This window comes from Hyperolius riggenbachi, chromosome 2 (assembly GCF_040937935.1).
Source record: "Hyperolius riggenbachi isolate aHypRig1 chromosome 2, aHypRig1.pri, whole genome shotgun sequence".
NCBI classification, from domain to species: domain Eukaryota; kingdom Metazoa; phylum Chordata; class Amphibia; order Anura; family Hyperoliidae; genus Hyperolius; species Hyperolius riggenbachi.
This window is the reverse complement of record NC_090647.1, coordinates 422,009,679-422,026,133: the sequence shown is the minus strand read 5'-3', so window position 1 is coordinate 422,026,133 and position 16,455 is coordinate 422,009,679. Positions and strand designations below refer to the sequence as shown.

Genomic DNA, 16,455 nt, shown 5'->3' with positions numbered 1-16,455 from the left:
ATATAATCATCATAACAGTATCATGCTATGTTTGGTTGTTTTTATAGGTTCTATCATTTGGAAAGCACGCAGTGGAATGCCTTGCACCTAAAGATCACGTCTACTAAGAGGAATAACCACAGCGCACTACCAGGATTTATTTGGACTGTTTTATTGACTTTAAGGTTTTGTGTCGGGGTTGCGAGTGTTCTGGGCAGCTCAGCATTTTCTCTGTAAACAGTTGAATGAATGGCAGACTTGCCCTCCATAACAGATTCTCGTTAAAGGATTTCAAGTGTATTAGTCTCATCATTGTACAGCAGGGCCTCGAAAGAGTCCTCCTGTAATGTTGTTTTTTGGACACTACCTCCCTGAGTCAGGACTTGCGTTCCATGCCTGTTGCCTTTCTTGGATGTGCGGTGGTAGCCATTTCTCAAGCTCCCACTCCAGACCGGAATCGAACCCTAATTCCCGGCCCGTTACCCGTGGTCACCATGGTACTGAGAAAGTACCATGGAAAGCTTATCACACAGTTGAATGAATGGCAGACTTGCCCTCTATAACAGATTCTCGATAAAGGATTTCAAGTGTATTCGTCTCATCATTATACAGCAGGGCCTCGAAAGAGTCCTCCTGTAATGTTGTTTTTCGACACTACCTCCTTGCGCGCCGTGCCTGCTGCCTTCATTGGATGTGTGGTGGTAGCTGTTTCTCAGGATCCCACTCCGGACCGAAATAGAATCCTGATTCCCGGCCCGTTAGCCGTGGACACCATGGTACTGAGAAAGTACCATGTAAAGTGTATCACACAGTTGAATGAATGGCAGACTTTCCCTCTATAACAGATTCTACTTTTGGCTATTTCCTACGCCCTTTTCAAATGGGTACCTTTATTTAACTATTTCACATTCCTGGACGTGAAACTCACGTCCAGGAAGCCATGTGCGCTCCTGCGCGTCCACGCGGCCGATCGCGCGCGTGCACGCGCGCGATCGGCCGGCGGTTTGTTAGCCAGTGAATCAGTGAATCGGGCAACGGTGCCCGATCACTGATTCCTCTCCCCCGCAGAAAAAGTGACAGCTTCTCTCGGAAGCTACGCTTCTTCTGCCTCCTATGTCGCTCTAAGCGTACGTGGTACGCTTAGAGTGACGTCACTGTAAACAACTCATGGCTGCCATCTTGTGGCCAAAAAGTAAACTACATCTAAATGTTAAATAAAAATAAAAATACACATATATTTACAAAAAAAATACAATTTCAATCCCACCCTCCCAAAAATACCCACATAAAATGTTTAATTAAAAAAAAAAAAAAACATTACAATTAAAAAAAAAAACAAAACACAAATATTTACCTAAGGGTCTAAACTTTTTAAATATCTATGTAAAGATGAAATATTTCTTTTTTTTTTTTATTATAAGCTTGTAAATAGTGATGAATGCAAAACGGAAAAAATGCACTTTTATTTCCAAATAAAATATTGTCGCCATACATTGTGATAGGGACATAATTTAAATGGTGTAATAAACGGGACAAATGGGCATATACAATACGTGGGTTTTAATTATGGAGGCATGTATTATTTTAAAACTATAATTGCTGAAAAGTGAGAAATAATGATTTGTTTCCGTTTTCTTCTTATTCTTCCTTTTAAAATGCATTTACAGTAAAGTGGCTCTTAGTAAAATGTACCCCCCAAAGAAAGCCTAATTGGTGGCGGAAAAAACAAGATATAGATCAGTTCATTGTGATAAGTAGTAATAAAGTTATAGGCTAATGAATGGGAGGTGAACATTGTTCGGATGCATGAAGCGAAAAACGACTGAATGCGAACTGGTTAATGTACATTGAAGGTTAGCTGTGTACAGCATATAGTCAAAATGCAGCTTCAGGCTTTAGTACTAGTGCACACAGCAGGCGATCAACAGCCCTCAGCTATATACTAAGTTTCAACTCTTAACTAAAAAACAGCAAAACACAAGTATTTTTGAATGTTTTGTCATAAGTTTTTGTGTGTGTGTGTGTGTGTGTGTGTGTGTGTGTGTGTGTGTGTGTGTGTGTGTGTGTGTGTGTGTGTGTGTGTGTGTGTGTGTGTAAATAATAATAAAGTTATATTACTTTAACCAAACACATATTGCAGTTAAGGATTATTAAGGCAGCTTTTTCTGTCTCTTCCTTATCGGTGAAACATACAATAGAATAGGGAACTTACAGGACTGCATCTGATGCATGAGAACTAACCTGGGTCTGGATTGGAAACTAGTAGTGAGAGCCAATTTCTGGATCTGGGATCTTACATGTACCACGTCATTAAATGCTGACATTACAAATAGCTGCAATCATATGCTCTTACTGGAAAGCTGCTCTGGTTAGTCTGACATCAGTATGAATGGCTACATTTAAAGAGGAATGAAACCCAGCATTTCTTTTTTGCTCTAAAATATTATTTACAGCATATTATATGCTACGACCATTTTTTTTACTAGAACAGCATTCAATTAGTTAAACACAGAAGTTACAAGCTCAGTCCAAACTGGAGATGTTATCTTGTGTTTACTTAATTGTATCAAGTGAGGAATGTGACACATTCTCTGACTGTGCAGACTCTCCTGAACACAGACAGACATTGAGAAAGCATTTCTGCCTTCAATACAAGATGAATAAAACCAGTTATGTATAAAATGCAAAGTTAGCTCCCAGAGCAAAAAAAATGTACTGTGGGAACTTGTAATTTCTAAATGAATAATAATACTTGTATGTACTTGAATGTACAAAAGCAAATATGATAAACGTATGACACAAAAACGTAGGAAAACGTTTTTTTTTATATTATGTCAGGGTTTTATACCGCTTTAAAATGTTTAAATTGTGCATATTCTCTGGACAAATAGGGCATTGCTTGCAATCATGTGGTCACTTTCACTCATAATTGATGATCAGAATCCCCAGGCTACCCAGAGAACTTTGACTAGTGGTGATGATTTATTCCTGCCTGTCTGCAGACAGTCACCTAATACGTCAGGTTATGCTGTAAAGGATTTTACACTGCAGTGTGGCCTGCATTATAACTCTACCTCCTTGTTGCAGACAGAGATATTTTTGTATCAAATCCATTGCATGTCAATGACAAACACCCACTGTCTATTGACAGCGCCCAAATTACTGTGTGCCACTATAACCGTAATTCACATTACTGCCTATGGCGGTGCATGGTACACCCAAATTTCTCTGTGCCGTCTTGCAGTGCTGTCATCTACAAAACACAACGTTGCTTTATGAAAGTTCTGTGACCTCTGTGATGCCTAAAAGAGACTTTAACTGATCATAAATTGTTATATTGATCAAGGAGAGGCCTATGAAAACAGGCAAGATATTCCTTGTGAACATTTAATTGACACTTCAGGGGACGTTACTGCATAAGGAGTACATCCTGGCAGACTTAAAGAGACTCTGAAGCGAGAATAAATCTCGCTTCAGAGCTCATAAATAGCAGGGGCACGTGTGCCCCTGCTAAACCGCCGCTATAGCGCGGCTTAACGGGGGTCCCTTCACCCCCAAAACGACCACTGCGACACTTGGTTGCAGATTTGGTCGTGATTTATTGCTTCCTGGAGGCAGGGCTAACGGCTGCAGCCCTGCCTCCAGTCGCGTCTGTCAGCGGCGCATCGCCGCCTCTCCCCCGCCCCTCTCAGTGAAGGAAGACTGAGAGGGGCGGGGGAGAGGCGGAGATACGCGCTGACAGACGCGCGTGGGGCAGGGCTGCGGCGGCTAGCCCTGCCCCAACCAGGAAGCGCTCCCCGGGTGTATCGAGGGGGATTTGGGGGTGAAGGGACCCCCGTTAAGCCGCGCTATAGCAGCGTTTTAGCAGGGGCACACGTGCCCCTGTTATTTATGAGGTCTGAAGCGAGATTTATTCTCGCTTCAGACTCTCTTTAATACCTGTCCTGTGGCGAAGTGATCTGATCTGCAAACATACAGTTATAAAACCTGTCTGAGGAGGATCATCATTTACTTTGTTTGGAGATGTGGATTCACATCAAATGTGATCTATAATGACCGGGTCTTGGGTCCTTTGACTGGCTGTGCTTGGGTAATAACCCTTGGTGATCTGTCTTGGGACTTTTGTGGCTGCCAATCACAGTGTGCACAAGTATATAACACCATATAAACGGGGGAATATCTCCAATTACTTCATCTGAAATCTAATCATATGGACAAAGCTGCAAAAGGATTGTATCCTGGCAGACACTTTATTTGACCAGTGTTTTCAATTCAATTCAATTCTTCCTACATTAGGAGTTGATGACTGTAGAAGGGAACTTTCCGGCAGGCACCTTTGTGATTCACACCTTTTCATCTAAACTTTGCTTTGCCTGATATACGGAACTTTGGCATATTTTTCAGTGACTTGAACCGTGAGGTCCTCTTGTGGGCTATTGGAGATATTGTGTATTCAAATCAATTAATCAGTCATAAGTAGTCCATATGGTCATAACAGTCACATCCAGAATGGACTATACCTTTATAGGTGTCTGTGCTGGGGTTCATTTTATGATATAGTATTTTATATAAGGATTAATTAATAAAAGTTTGATATTTTTTATAATAATTTGGTAGATATACTTTCCCTTCCTTCCTTTTGTGTATTACATAATTTCAAAAGTACCTTTTTGTGAAAATGTACATTTTCTCACTGTAAATAAAATTCTGAAGTTTTTTTTATTTCCACTGCAATCCATCTGTAACTTATGTCATTTTTAATCTTCTATATTCAGGGTTGCTTTAACTCTAATCATTACAGCACACATGCATGGGCTGGGTCTACTGAAATAGCATTTACAGCAAAGTCATAAAGCTTCCATAGACATTCTGAAATGAGATGCAATGGGTGATTGATGTTTTTCATTTATTTCAGACTCTTAGGAAATACAATTTTCATTAACAAGTGGGCCCGATACATTCTGTAAACCTGCTGTAATTTTGTAGGCTTACTGACCTTTTGATGAACGGAAATGCTTGCTGGGTGATGTAAATCCTCTTGTTCCATGCACATTTACAGCAGCCACTCTAAACTGGTACCACCGGCTTGGTCGGATATCAGAAAGCTGTATCCTTTCGTCTGTAGTCTGATAAAGGAAATGACATACTCCGATTAGATGTAAATACTTGCAGAAAATCAGAACTGCTACTGTAATTTTTAACAATTTTAGCTCATTTTAATCTTTTGGCGCCTCTGTTTGCTGCATACTACTTTTGATGAAATTGCTGATGGGGTTTAACCCCCTTACTTTCTTACATTTCCTGAATATTCTGGCAAGGAGAATTTATGAACAAAGTACTTGTATTTGTCCTCCCTTTAGCATGTACCTCATCAGAGCTTTAATGGTTTCAATGTTGCCTTTGTTGCTTTTTGGGGTTGAATTTAGATTTTCTTTAAAGTTATTTTTGCACCGAAATTGACATTAATGCAGAATTTTCATGAAAATGCCCTTGATTTTCGCAAGATATACATTTTTGGGAAAATAATAGTTATCTTCAAAAGGTGTTTTCTCATGTCGATTTACTTCAATGCATTTTGTGAAAATGGGTTTCTGAATGCCCATCGTTTTGTTGTGCATTATTGTCTTTTATGCACAAATGACTTGTCCACTTGTCATGTCCATTGACTTTAATGCAGTTGGGAAAATGTAGTTTCACATGCCCATATATTTTTGTGTTGTTTCTCCTCTGAGAGATACATACCTGTACGTATTCATAAATATTCTCATCTGTGCAAAAATTTGACATTTAAAAAAAAAATGGCAAAACGAAAATGGCCATATGCGCTCATTCAAAAAAAATCCCTACACTGGCTTTTTACTGTCTAAATAACACAGAATAATATTTATAGCTAACACAATACAATACCCTTTGGCCTTGCACGAGTTATCTGGATAGCACAGTGAAGCAGCACAGTAGCCGGAATACTCGGACATGCTCCCCCCTTTAAATGCAGACTACCGCAGGAAGTGCTGTGATAGTTCTACCATACACCAAGTCTCCTGTTCCACTCTGGTAGACAGCACAAGTCAGCATAAAGCATAGCTCCAATCACATGACATAATATGTGGTTGGGAACTGGAGGATGCCAGCATACAGCAAAGCTCAAGGGAGGTACAGTATACCAAATAACTTTCACAGAGGTCCCTGCACTACTCTCCATTTTTTTCTTAGGTGGGAGGAGACAAGGGCTAGTTGGAATGAGTGGCCACAACAGGGGGGTAAAGCATTGACCAGTCAATACATCTGGGGAAAGTGGTGGTTGGTAAAAAGATGAAGAGGCACTATGTGAAAGGGGGTAATGAGATGACTGAACACTATGGTCTCAATTCACTAAACTTTATCAAACACTTTATCAAACGTTTGATAATTTACCTCATGGGTAAAATCTAATTTTGAATTCAATAAGGTGTTTTAGATGTATTGAACGTTTAAACGATAAAACATTCAATAAATATATAACTCCTTAGTGAATTCAAAATTAGATTTTAACCATGAGGTAAATTATCAAAAGTTTGATAAAGTGTTTGGTAAAGCTTAGTGAATTGAGGCCTATGTGTTGGGGGGGTTGGTACAGAGATGACTGGCCACCCACCATGTGGAGGGGTTAAGAGATGGCTGGTGACTACATGGGGGGATTTGGTAAAGAGATGAATGGCCACTACATGGGGGGTGTTTGGTAATGAGATGACTCACCACTATTGTGTGTGTGTGTGTGTGTGTGTGTGTGTGTGTGTGTGTGTGTGTGTGTGTGTGTGTGTGTGTGTGTGTGTGTGTGTGTGTGTGTGTGTGGTGGGGGATGGTAAAGACATGACTGGCCACTACGTGGGGGGGGGGGGGGGGAGTTGGTAATGAGATGACTGGCTACTACATCATGGGTGGTTAAAGAGATGGCTGGCCACTACATACACGGGTGGGAGTTTGATCTGCAAGGGGCCCATGATAATTTTGCTGTAACCTACGATTTGTGACTGAGTTGCTATCAAAATATTTGGTCCTTGAGCACTGGCAAGCCACTAATTAAAGCTGCCGATTCAGGATTCCTTTTTGTGTAACAGGACAGATGTTGTGATTTCAGTTTTACTGAGAGTGGCTCAGCACTTAAGGCAGCAATTAATTTAATGTCACTTCATACATGAGACTTCTCAAGCCCATTAGTGAAATAGTTAAGGTAATCTTAATATTTCCTTGCAGTTTTGCATGTTCCAACATCAATAAAACATAACTGCCCATTTATATTAATTGTATAAAAACAGGGCAAAAATGTATATTTAAAACCTGCAAAATTGGTCTGGAATGCTCTTTTACGTGCACCATTTATAAGTGTTTTCCTTACTACATCATTGATAACTTTCAATATATAAAACTAAGCAGTATTATTGGAATGTGTTGCAGATATTATTTCAGTGTCGGGATCCAAGCATTACTGCTGCAAATGTGTTTTATTTGGCCATCTAGGATGGGGTTGAGTAAGAATCAATGGATTTATAAGATAGAACATATAACGATCCCATTAACTTTATGTATCTGGATAACTAAATATACTGCAAATTAGTAACTTAAGAGCCATATATAAGATGCCTACAAATATTAGATGATAGTTGCCCAGTTTAGTAATATGTCTGCATAGCAACACCATCTTTCCTTGATTGACCCCATTCATGGTGAAAAAAAAATCAACTGGACACATTTCCCCCCCAAGAAACTCTGGCATAGAGGATGCCTCTCCCACCCATCTGCTCCTCCACAGAACTAAGTATAAACACTAAGTTTATTATAAAATGGGATCTTGCACTTGTCAGATCAAACCTGCATTGGCAGCTACCATATGGATGATGTACAGTAGATAGTAGGTTAATACTCAATACACATTTTTTTTTAATTGTTTTCCTTTCTTAACACAAGTACATATGTTACATGTTTTAAATGATAAACCCCAAGTGAATTACTTTAAAAGTGTAACACAGTAAGTTTAAAAGTGTAACACAGTGGTGTAACTGGGGGGAGTAAGGGGGGACATCTGTCACTGAGCACAACATCTTAGGGCACTGTTATATACATTCTGGCTTCAGGTACTTTGAAGGTTAGGTATTTGCATTTACAACACATATACCTGCTGCCCCAGTCTGGACTGCACTGTTCCCTGATACCTCCCAGTACCTGCAGTGCCTGTTATAGTATATGGTTAAGTTTCCGTATTCTTAAGTCATAAGGTTCCCATACGGAACTCAAATTGATCTCAAACCCTGCCAGTATTTTCTGTTTTTCTCCAGGTCATTTGAGTCATCTGGCTTATGCAGGGATTTCCACACATTTCTTTCTCCAAATATTCAGTCATTCTAATGTTTGTTTGTATCTGGCGGCCTACCCATTTTTAAATAAAAGGAAAAAGATTAGTGCAAATGGTAACAACAGTAGGGGTATGCTACATATAGGCAAACGCAGGGGGGATTACAGCTGCCCAGAATCCCCCCTCAGACCAGGGCCGATGTAGTGTGTCTGGGAACTGGCACAGGTTGAGACACCAGAATATCTGCAGGTATCCTGCAGCTCACAGCGCTGCCCCCTTTCTTTTCTTGACACACATCACTAATTAAGGTTACTTATACGCAGATTAAAATTCAGTTACTAAGTACCTGTTGAGAATTAGGAAAGGGTATGAGCTTGGATTTGGAGTTTTATGTAATTTTTCTTTTTCACCTTACTACATGACAAATGTCAAATCCACGTCAAATGCATTAGCAAGAATAATTTATAATGCACATTAATAAAATCAAAGTTTTAAATGCTTGTCATTAGTATTCTTATAAAAAATGTACAAACCTGTGCAACGGTTTGCCATGCAGTGGATTCATCCTCACTTGGGTGTATTCCATAATTCCACCTTTTCTGCACCACGTAGAGGACTGGTTCAACAGAAATGTTGAATTTTGAAGACCATTTAATCTCAAGATTTCCAGGCTGAAGTTCACTGAAACTTAATTCCTTCCTTGGCTTCAAAGGTACACCTGTAACATAGCATAACATTATGTGGACATATCTGGAATAATCTGAAGGCCCTTGCAGAAAAACAAAAAGATACAGAGAACTCAGGAACCCTGCATAGTGTATCAGTTAATGATACTAGGTTATAACAATATGTATAATTGACAGGCAATCACAAACAAGGATTGCAATACCAGCAACCATAATATAAGGCAAGTGAGGAGGACCCTCCTTTGATCTTCTATAGTCAGGAATCTTTTTGGCTGAGAGAGCCATAAACGCCACATACAGATAGTCCCCGACTTACGAACGCCCGACTTACGAATTAACCGCTGATATGAATGGCATGGATTCAGTGTTTCCATGGGAATAAGGCAAAATAAAATGTTGAAATTGGACTTGTAGTTTTTGAGAAAATCGACTTTAAAAAATTCAAAGATAAAAAGGCTTTTAAAATTGTATAAGCAGGTACAGATGAGATACAGGGGACAAGGAAGGCACAGTGTTCTGGCTTAAGAACAGATTCAGGTTAAGAACGAACCTACAGTCCCTATGTCGTTCGTTAACCGGGGACTACCTATATTTTAAAATGTAATCCTTTGAGAGCCATACAATATGTTTCAAATTGGCACAATATGCATGCGCAGCAGATGGTTCACGTCCCTGTTGCCATGGTGATGTGCGTACAGTGCATCCTATGGGCAGCGGAAGTGTCAGACAAGTCTTCAGCTTCTTTTGGGTTTCAGCAACATCAGCAATTTCCCTGAGAGCCAGAGAGGAGAAATACCGACTAACAGCTTGTACAATTAGCTAGCTGACTTGGGGGTTGAATCACTTTGTAGGACGATATCCCCGCACTTTGGCCCAATAGGCTGCCTGTCAAGGGAAAGGTAGCCCATTGGGCCAATAAAATCTCATCCTACAAAGTCACTGGACCTGACAGGGTCCAGAGTGGGACAATTGGAGCAGCTGTTCATTTTGGGGAGGAGCGCGAGTAAGTTAGTAGTGCATGCTACAGCAGTAGTGTGCTTACTTTGAAATTTTTACTTGCGCTGCCAAAATAAGCTGCGCTGCTTCAGCAGTGTAGCTTAGTGAATCAAACCCTAACTGTGAGCCAGATGTAGCCATCAAAAGAGTCACATCTGGCTCCTGAGCCATAGGTTTCCTACCCTTGTTCTATAGCAGGGATAGGGAACCTATGGCTCGGGAGCCAGATGTGGCTCTTTTGATTGCTACATCTGGCTCACAGACAAATCAGTAGGGGTTGATTCAAAAAGCTACACTGCTCAAGCAGCGCAGCTTAGTGTGGCAGTGCAAGTAAAATTGCCGTAGCATGCACTACTAACTTACTCGCGCTCCCCCCAAAACGAACAGCTGCTCCAATTGTCCCACTCTGGACCCTGTCAGGTCCAGTGACTTTGTAGGATGAGATCCCCGCACTTTGATTGTCCCAATAGTGCAGGACCATAGTGCGGGGATCTTGTCCTACTAAGTGAATTAACCCCCAAAGTCAGCTAGCTAATTGTACAAGCTGTTAGTCGGTATTTCTCCTGTCTGGCTCTCGGGGAAATTGCTGATGTTGCTGAAACCTAAGAGAAGCTAAAGATGTGTCTTACACTTCTGCTGCCCAGCGGATCAACTGTATACACATCACCATGGCAACATGGCCCTCTGCTGCGCATGCGCACTGTCCCAGTTTGAAAAATATTATATGGCTCTCACGGAAATACATTTAGAAATATGTGGCGTTTATGGCTCTCTCAGCCAAAAAGGTTCCTGACCCCTGTCCTATAGGCTGGATGGGTTGTGCTCTAAAAACTGCTATAGATTCAAAAAGGACTTCAAATGTGGCCTTCTAAAAATGGAGTGGGGGTGGGAAGTGGGATACTGGGGAGGAAGAGGTGCCTCAAGAAGTTAAGTGTTAACTAAAAACTTGTTTACCTCATACAATTTGCTTTCTTTACCGAGGTAAGCAATCATTCTTACTTTTAAGATGGTTTTAATTAATTTTGTCCTGTTTGGGGCACCTCTACTCTCCCAGTATAGCATGAGATTCAAATCCAAGATAAAAAGGTTTTCTTCAGAAGCTACTTAAAGGAACTTTGTTGCGAAAATCCTAAAATTTAAAGTACATGTAAACATATACAAATAAGAAGTATATCTCTTCCAGAGTAAAATGAGCCATAAATTACTTTTCTTCTATGTTGCTGTCAATTACAGTAAGTAGTAGAAATCTGACATTGGACTAGCCCATCTTCTCATGGGGACATTTCAGGGTTTTCTTTATTTTTAAAAGCACTTAGTGAATGGCAGTTGCTCTGTCCAACTGCCAAATAAGTGTGCAGCAAGCAGGGAAGCCGGCCAACATCTTTGTATAAATCTTTTTCAGGGAATGTCTTTACAAAGATTACATAGGAGAGAAGTCATTATTGGCTCATTTTACAGTGGAAGAAATGTACTTCTTATTTGTATGTGTTTTAAATTTTAAGATTTTCGCAACAGTTCCTCTTCAACAAGTAGCCCTTTTTATTAAAAAAAGTGCAGTTACTGGCTAGTTGGCCAGGGTATTGGCCAATGACACCACTGTGCATGCATGGTACATACAAAAGTAGATCTTTTTTTTAACAAGATAAATATAATATGAAAAGGCCATCAGACATGTTCGGTAGCATATTCATATACTGAGATTTCCTATGGGGTCTTATTTGAACCTTTCAGCCAAATTCCTATTGGTTCAAACGATGGCCCAAATTGAAGGACAGCAGAATAGAAGATTTTAAAGAGTAGAAGAACAACTGATCAAAGTAGGACACAGATGCATACAAATGAAAATGATAGAAAAATATACATGCATACAGAACAGAAGAAAGTGCACAAAAGTAAAAAAAAAGATACAAATGAAAACATTTAAAGCACTGTTGAATTCTAAAAGCAGGTGAAATTACAGCTGCCTGATGCAATCACAGTTTTTATCCAACAGGGTAGAAAAAAAACTTGCTGTAACAGTTTTGGCCTTTGGCCAGTTTAGATGACCAATAGGGAGAACCGGCAGGGAAGTTTTAAGATGCTTATTTTGGTGGGGCCACCATTTTACAGCGTGAGAAGAGCCCCCAGAGGTTAGTGCTGCTACAGCAGGGAGCAAAGGTGTTAGTGGAGCCTGGCATAGATGTGGGGGTAAGTGCAAGGGGAACCATCGGTGAGCTTTGGAATTGGGCGAAATGATGCAAATGTTGCGAGGAGTGTCAGAGTGCCTAGTGGTGACTGGTGAGCCGCAGGTCTAGGAGAGGTGCAGTAGACATCTGGAGAGTGTCTAGGCACTGTAGCGCCAGTGAACGGAGGTGTAATGATTTACACAGGAGTGAAGTAGCAGCACTGGAAGATTAGTAGTAATGCTCAGGCAAATGATTCTCATTCTAGCTCAGCCATCACCCAGGTAAATTTAGCAGCATGCCGTGAATTTCTTATTAGCTGGAATTGCTTATGACCACTGGGTTCTTCACCCTTACCGTGAGAAAAAAAAGTAAATACAACCTAGTTCTATGCAGGATTGGGACTGTACACAACCATAGTTATGTTTCACTTCAAGTATATTTTAATGACATGATTGAATGAGTAATTTGCTTCAAGATACAAAAAAAAATCATTTGTGCATAAAATACACTCTACATATTGACTGCAAGTCAACAGTGTTCTACCCTAATGCCATGTAACAAGAATCATGAACTCTGTCAGGTCCCATTTGTAGACTTTAAACTCCAATCTTAATTGTGATGTGCAATAATTTTGCAATTTGCAAGCAGGGATGCCTCATCTGTTTTAAATTATGGTCCACTGGCCTAATTTGATTGAAATAATGTAACGTTGCTCTGCTGAGTATAATTGTCAACATATGGATTGAAAGACCACAAAAAATAACAACTGTATATTTTTCTCTGGCAATACAGCAGTGACCAACATGACCATATGTGCTGTGCACCAATCTCTCTCTCTTTTTTTGTGCTAAAGTATAACATCCATGCTGCAAGCATTACTTCTATATGAACATACAAATCATTATTAAATTGTATTTAAAATGGGGAAAGACATAAAGGAATTATGAATTTATGAACTGCAGAAAAAAAAGCTATTAGCAGTGTGATAAGCTTTTGGACTGCATAAAATCTGTTTGTGGTTCAAGGGCAAATCATCCATTTATGTTGGTGGGTTAAAACTGGTAACACCACCAGGAGCCAATGGTACACTATACAGTAAATAATTGCCCTGCCTTTATAAGTACAACATGATAGTATGCTTGCAGTTGCAGGCAACAGTGTGATGATACGCTTACTGGGAGAAGTGGAATCCACAGTGACAATCGCTGCGCACACATGTACACTGATGTCACAGCATGCCACAGACTGAGAGGGGCATAACGGAACTGTAAACCTAAATATGTCCACAGACTGCTTGCCCACTGTCCCCCTACCCCACCCCCTTCCATGTCCCCCTTTTCCCCTTGCTTTGGCAACACCTATTTGAATCTTGGTCATGCCAATAAAGCTATCTTTGATTTGATTTGCATACCATCATGCTGAAGTTATAAAGACTAGCACTCTCACCTTGCTGAGCTAGAGTATCAGGATTAAAACTCTGCCAGCCCTTTTTGTTTTGCACGGTTTCCTCTGGACAATGCAGTTTCCACCTACATCTCAAAATCGTACTGATAATGTAATCAGTCCTCCTGCCCCCCCCCCCCCCAAAAAAAAAGATTACAATGCACGGCAATGGAGATTCAGATGCAATGTGCATAAAAATGCTATGCATATTAACTTTTTTAGCCTACCTATGAACCACAAGATCAATAGGATAAGATTTTTTTTTTTTTTTCACGTGTGAGAATGGAAAGAATTCCGATGTGTGGAAACTCAGTCTAAACGAATACAAATGACAGGTTTGTTATCTAACTCAATCTAACTCTAACTCTTAGGGCTCATTTCCATTCAAGCGTGCTTATGGAAACTTGATCGCAGGGACAGCAGACAGTGCATAGATTTACATCTTACATCTTGAGTGTAAATTTTGTCAACTGGCGACAGTCTGGCAGAAGACATTTTTGATTAACTGCACATCTTTTTTGCTGCTGTTAATCAACATACACACAATGAATGATTATTGCACACAATGGTGTAGCAATAGGGGATGCAGAGGTTGTGATTTCACCAGGGCCCCAGGACTAGAGAGAGCTCATGTGGAGTCCATCTTCATCTGCTGCATTCGCTCTTTATTGGTGCCTTAATGGTAATGAATACCTCTATATGTGCTTTGACTAGTAGTCATAATTAACAAAGTGGTTCAATCCCTTACTTATGCCTCATACTGGAAAGCTGGTTTTGGCACTTGGTATCATGTGCTGTAAGCTATGCAAGTAGCATAAAAGGGTTGTGCTAATTGCGCAAAATGTGCTATGGAGCTGACGGATGTAACTGTTAAATTTCCATGAGCTTCTTGCACTCTGCACATTTACTGACATTTACTGAATACAATTCAGAATACAATTCAGAGCAGTATCAATAAAAAATATATTGTTCCTTTTTTAAATCTGGAATTATCTGTGCATATACAGTATAAAAGTATATATAATCATAATTTTAGCTTTCATAATTTGTTCCATTTATTTTGACTGATTATCCCAAGCCATATCTTTTAAATCAATAGAGGACTATAAAGAAGATCATTTTAGTTGTCTGTGCTGAAAGCCTTTCCAAACTTATGTCTTAAATATAAGATTGGTCCTACATTGGGTTTTTCCCCTCCAGCTCCAATGTCAGGCACAGTCCAAAAAGGAGCATAATGGCCACCATTAGAGGTACCCTCACCGGATCTAGTCTAGAGCGGCATTAGTCCCTTTAGATGCAAGCGTTGGTCTAAGTCTGACACTTTGGTCATCTCCAGCCCCACCCTGTGCCACATAATTAAATGTTACATGGACACATTTGGGCTTCCCACTGCCTGCACCACCGCAGGATCAAGTCCAGCACTGCATCAGACTACTCGGATCAAAGTGTTGGACATGCTGTGCCACACAGCTATGTATTGTGCTATTGTGCATGCAATTCTGGGTGGAGGTCCAACATGCAAGCTGGGCATGACAACACCCCCCACCTGTGATGGCTGGGTCAGCTCCTTGCACTAGTGCAAAAAAGAACCCCTACAGGCACCCGCTGCAGCAGCAGTTTCAGATCATCTACTTCCCCTAGCACAGCGATGTACAAACAAATGCTGAGGGGATGTGGGTGATCTGAACATAGGTTTAGAAAGAGTTAATACTATTCATGTGAATGATGACATACGATGTGCTTTGGAATGTTGTCTCCTTTCAGTTGCTATAAATTCATTAGTGTGGTTATGTGTCAGTTTATTTTTGCCATACTGATGTACACCACCAGATGTGAACGATATCATTAATGCTATTAAGTTAAGCATTTCCTTCAATTCATCATGTAATGAAAGGGTGCGATGTACACATGGCTTTGCCGGTCTGGAAAACATGCTGCATAATAACTAGTCACGAGTCACCTAGAGGTAACGTACATTTACAGAATTGGACATGCTTGACTTTAATAATGTATCTTTTATATTGTCCTACCAGTCTTTAGTATCACTTTCTTCAGATAATGAAAGGGTAGTAAAGAGAGCACAATTAGCCTCTTATCCTCCAGGTAAAAAGCATCTGGGTTTTAAGAGCTTGTCATTGAGGGAAGAGATCCTGCTGTGAGTGGCTGAACAATGAACTGATGTCAGACTATTCACTGAACATTTGCTAGGAGGGAAGTAGTAACATAATGAACTGTTATCTTCGGTTTTGTCAATATCACTGAACTGAATAATTTCCTAGCTCTCTTTCATTCTTGTTATCCATACGCATGTTGTCAAAAGGATAAAAAGTTTGGCCAGAAACCAGTGTGACCAACTGTGTATCCAACTTGTTTTTCCTATACAGTTCATTGTATGTACAATCACTGATTCTTTTTAATGCAGAGCCAAGCTTAAACATCACTATATTGCAACAGTAGCATTGTAAATACAAAGTACAGTAAAGGAAATTTCCACTAAATGTGCTTCAATCCATCTTTTGGATAGCATGCATTTTGCAAATTGCAAGGACCTAAGCATCTTGCCTTTGTGATTCCATTAAGTGAATGGGTATCTGCAAATGCCCTATAGAATGCATATAATTGCAAAGCAAAAAAAAAAAATTGCATGCATTTGCATTTTTGAGCTGTGATTTGCAGTAAAAAAAAAAAAAAGAAACAGCCCTAAACCTCACCTACTGTTGAACATTTCTGATAAGTGAGTTCTGTATCAAGTTCAACCTACCACTATCTTAAAAATGCAAACGCAACCTCAAAAATACAAAAGCAGCCTAAAAATGTAAATGATTCTGGGAGAGGTGCTCCCAAGAGCATTTGCGAT

The 16,455-nt window shown here is 40.1% G+C and overlaps 1 protein-coding gene across 1 annotated transcript in view; it reads right to left on the bottom strand.

Moving 5' to 3' along the window:
* Positions 1-16,455, bottom strand: part of ANOS1 (anosmin 1) — a 258,928-nt gene that overhangs the window by 97,464 nt on the left and 145,009 nt on the right. Inside the window, exons 5-6 of the mRNA XM_068269910.1 lie at positions 8,842-9,026; positions 4,976-5,105 (exon numbers count right to left, since the gene is read on the bottom strand). Of these exons, the coding sequence (XP_068126011.1) occupies positions 4,976-5,105; positions 8,842-9,026 (315 nt within the window). The remainder of the gene's footprint in view (positions 1-4,975; positions 5,106-8,841; positions 9,027-16,455) is intronic.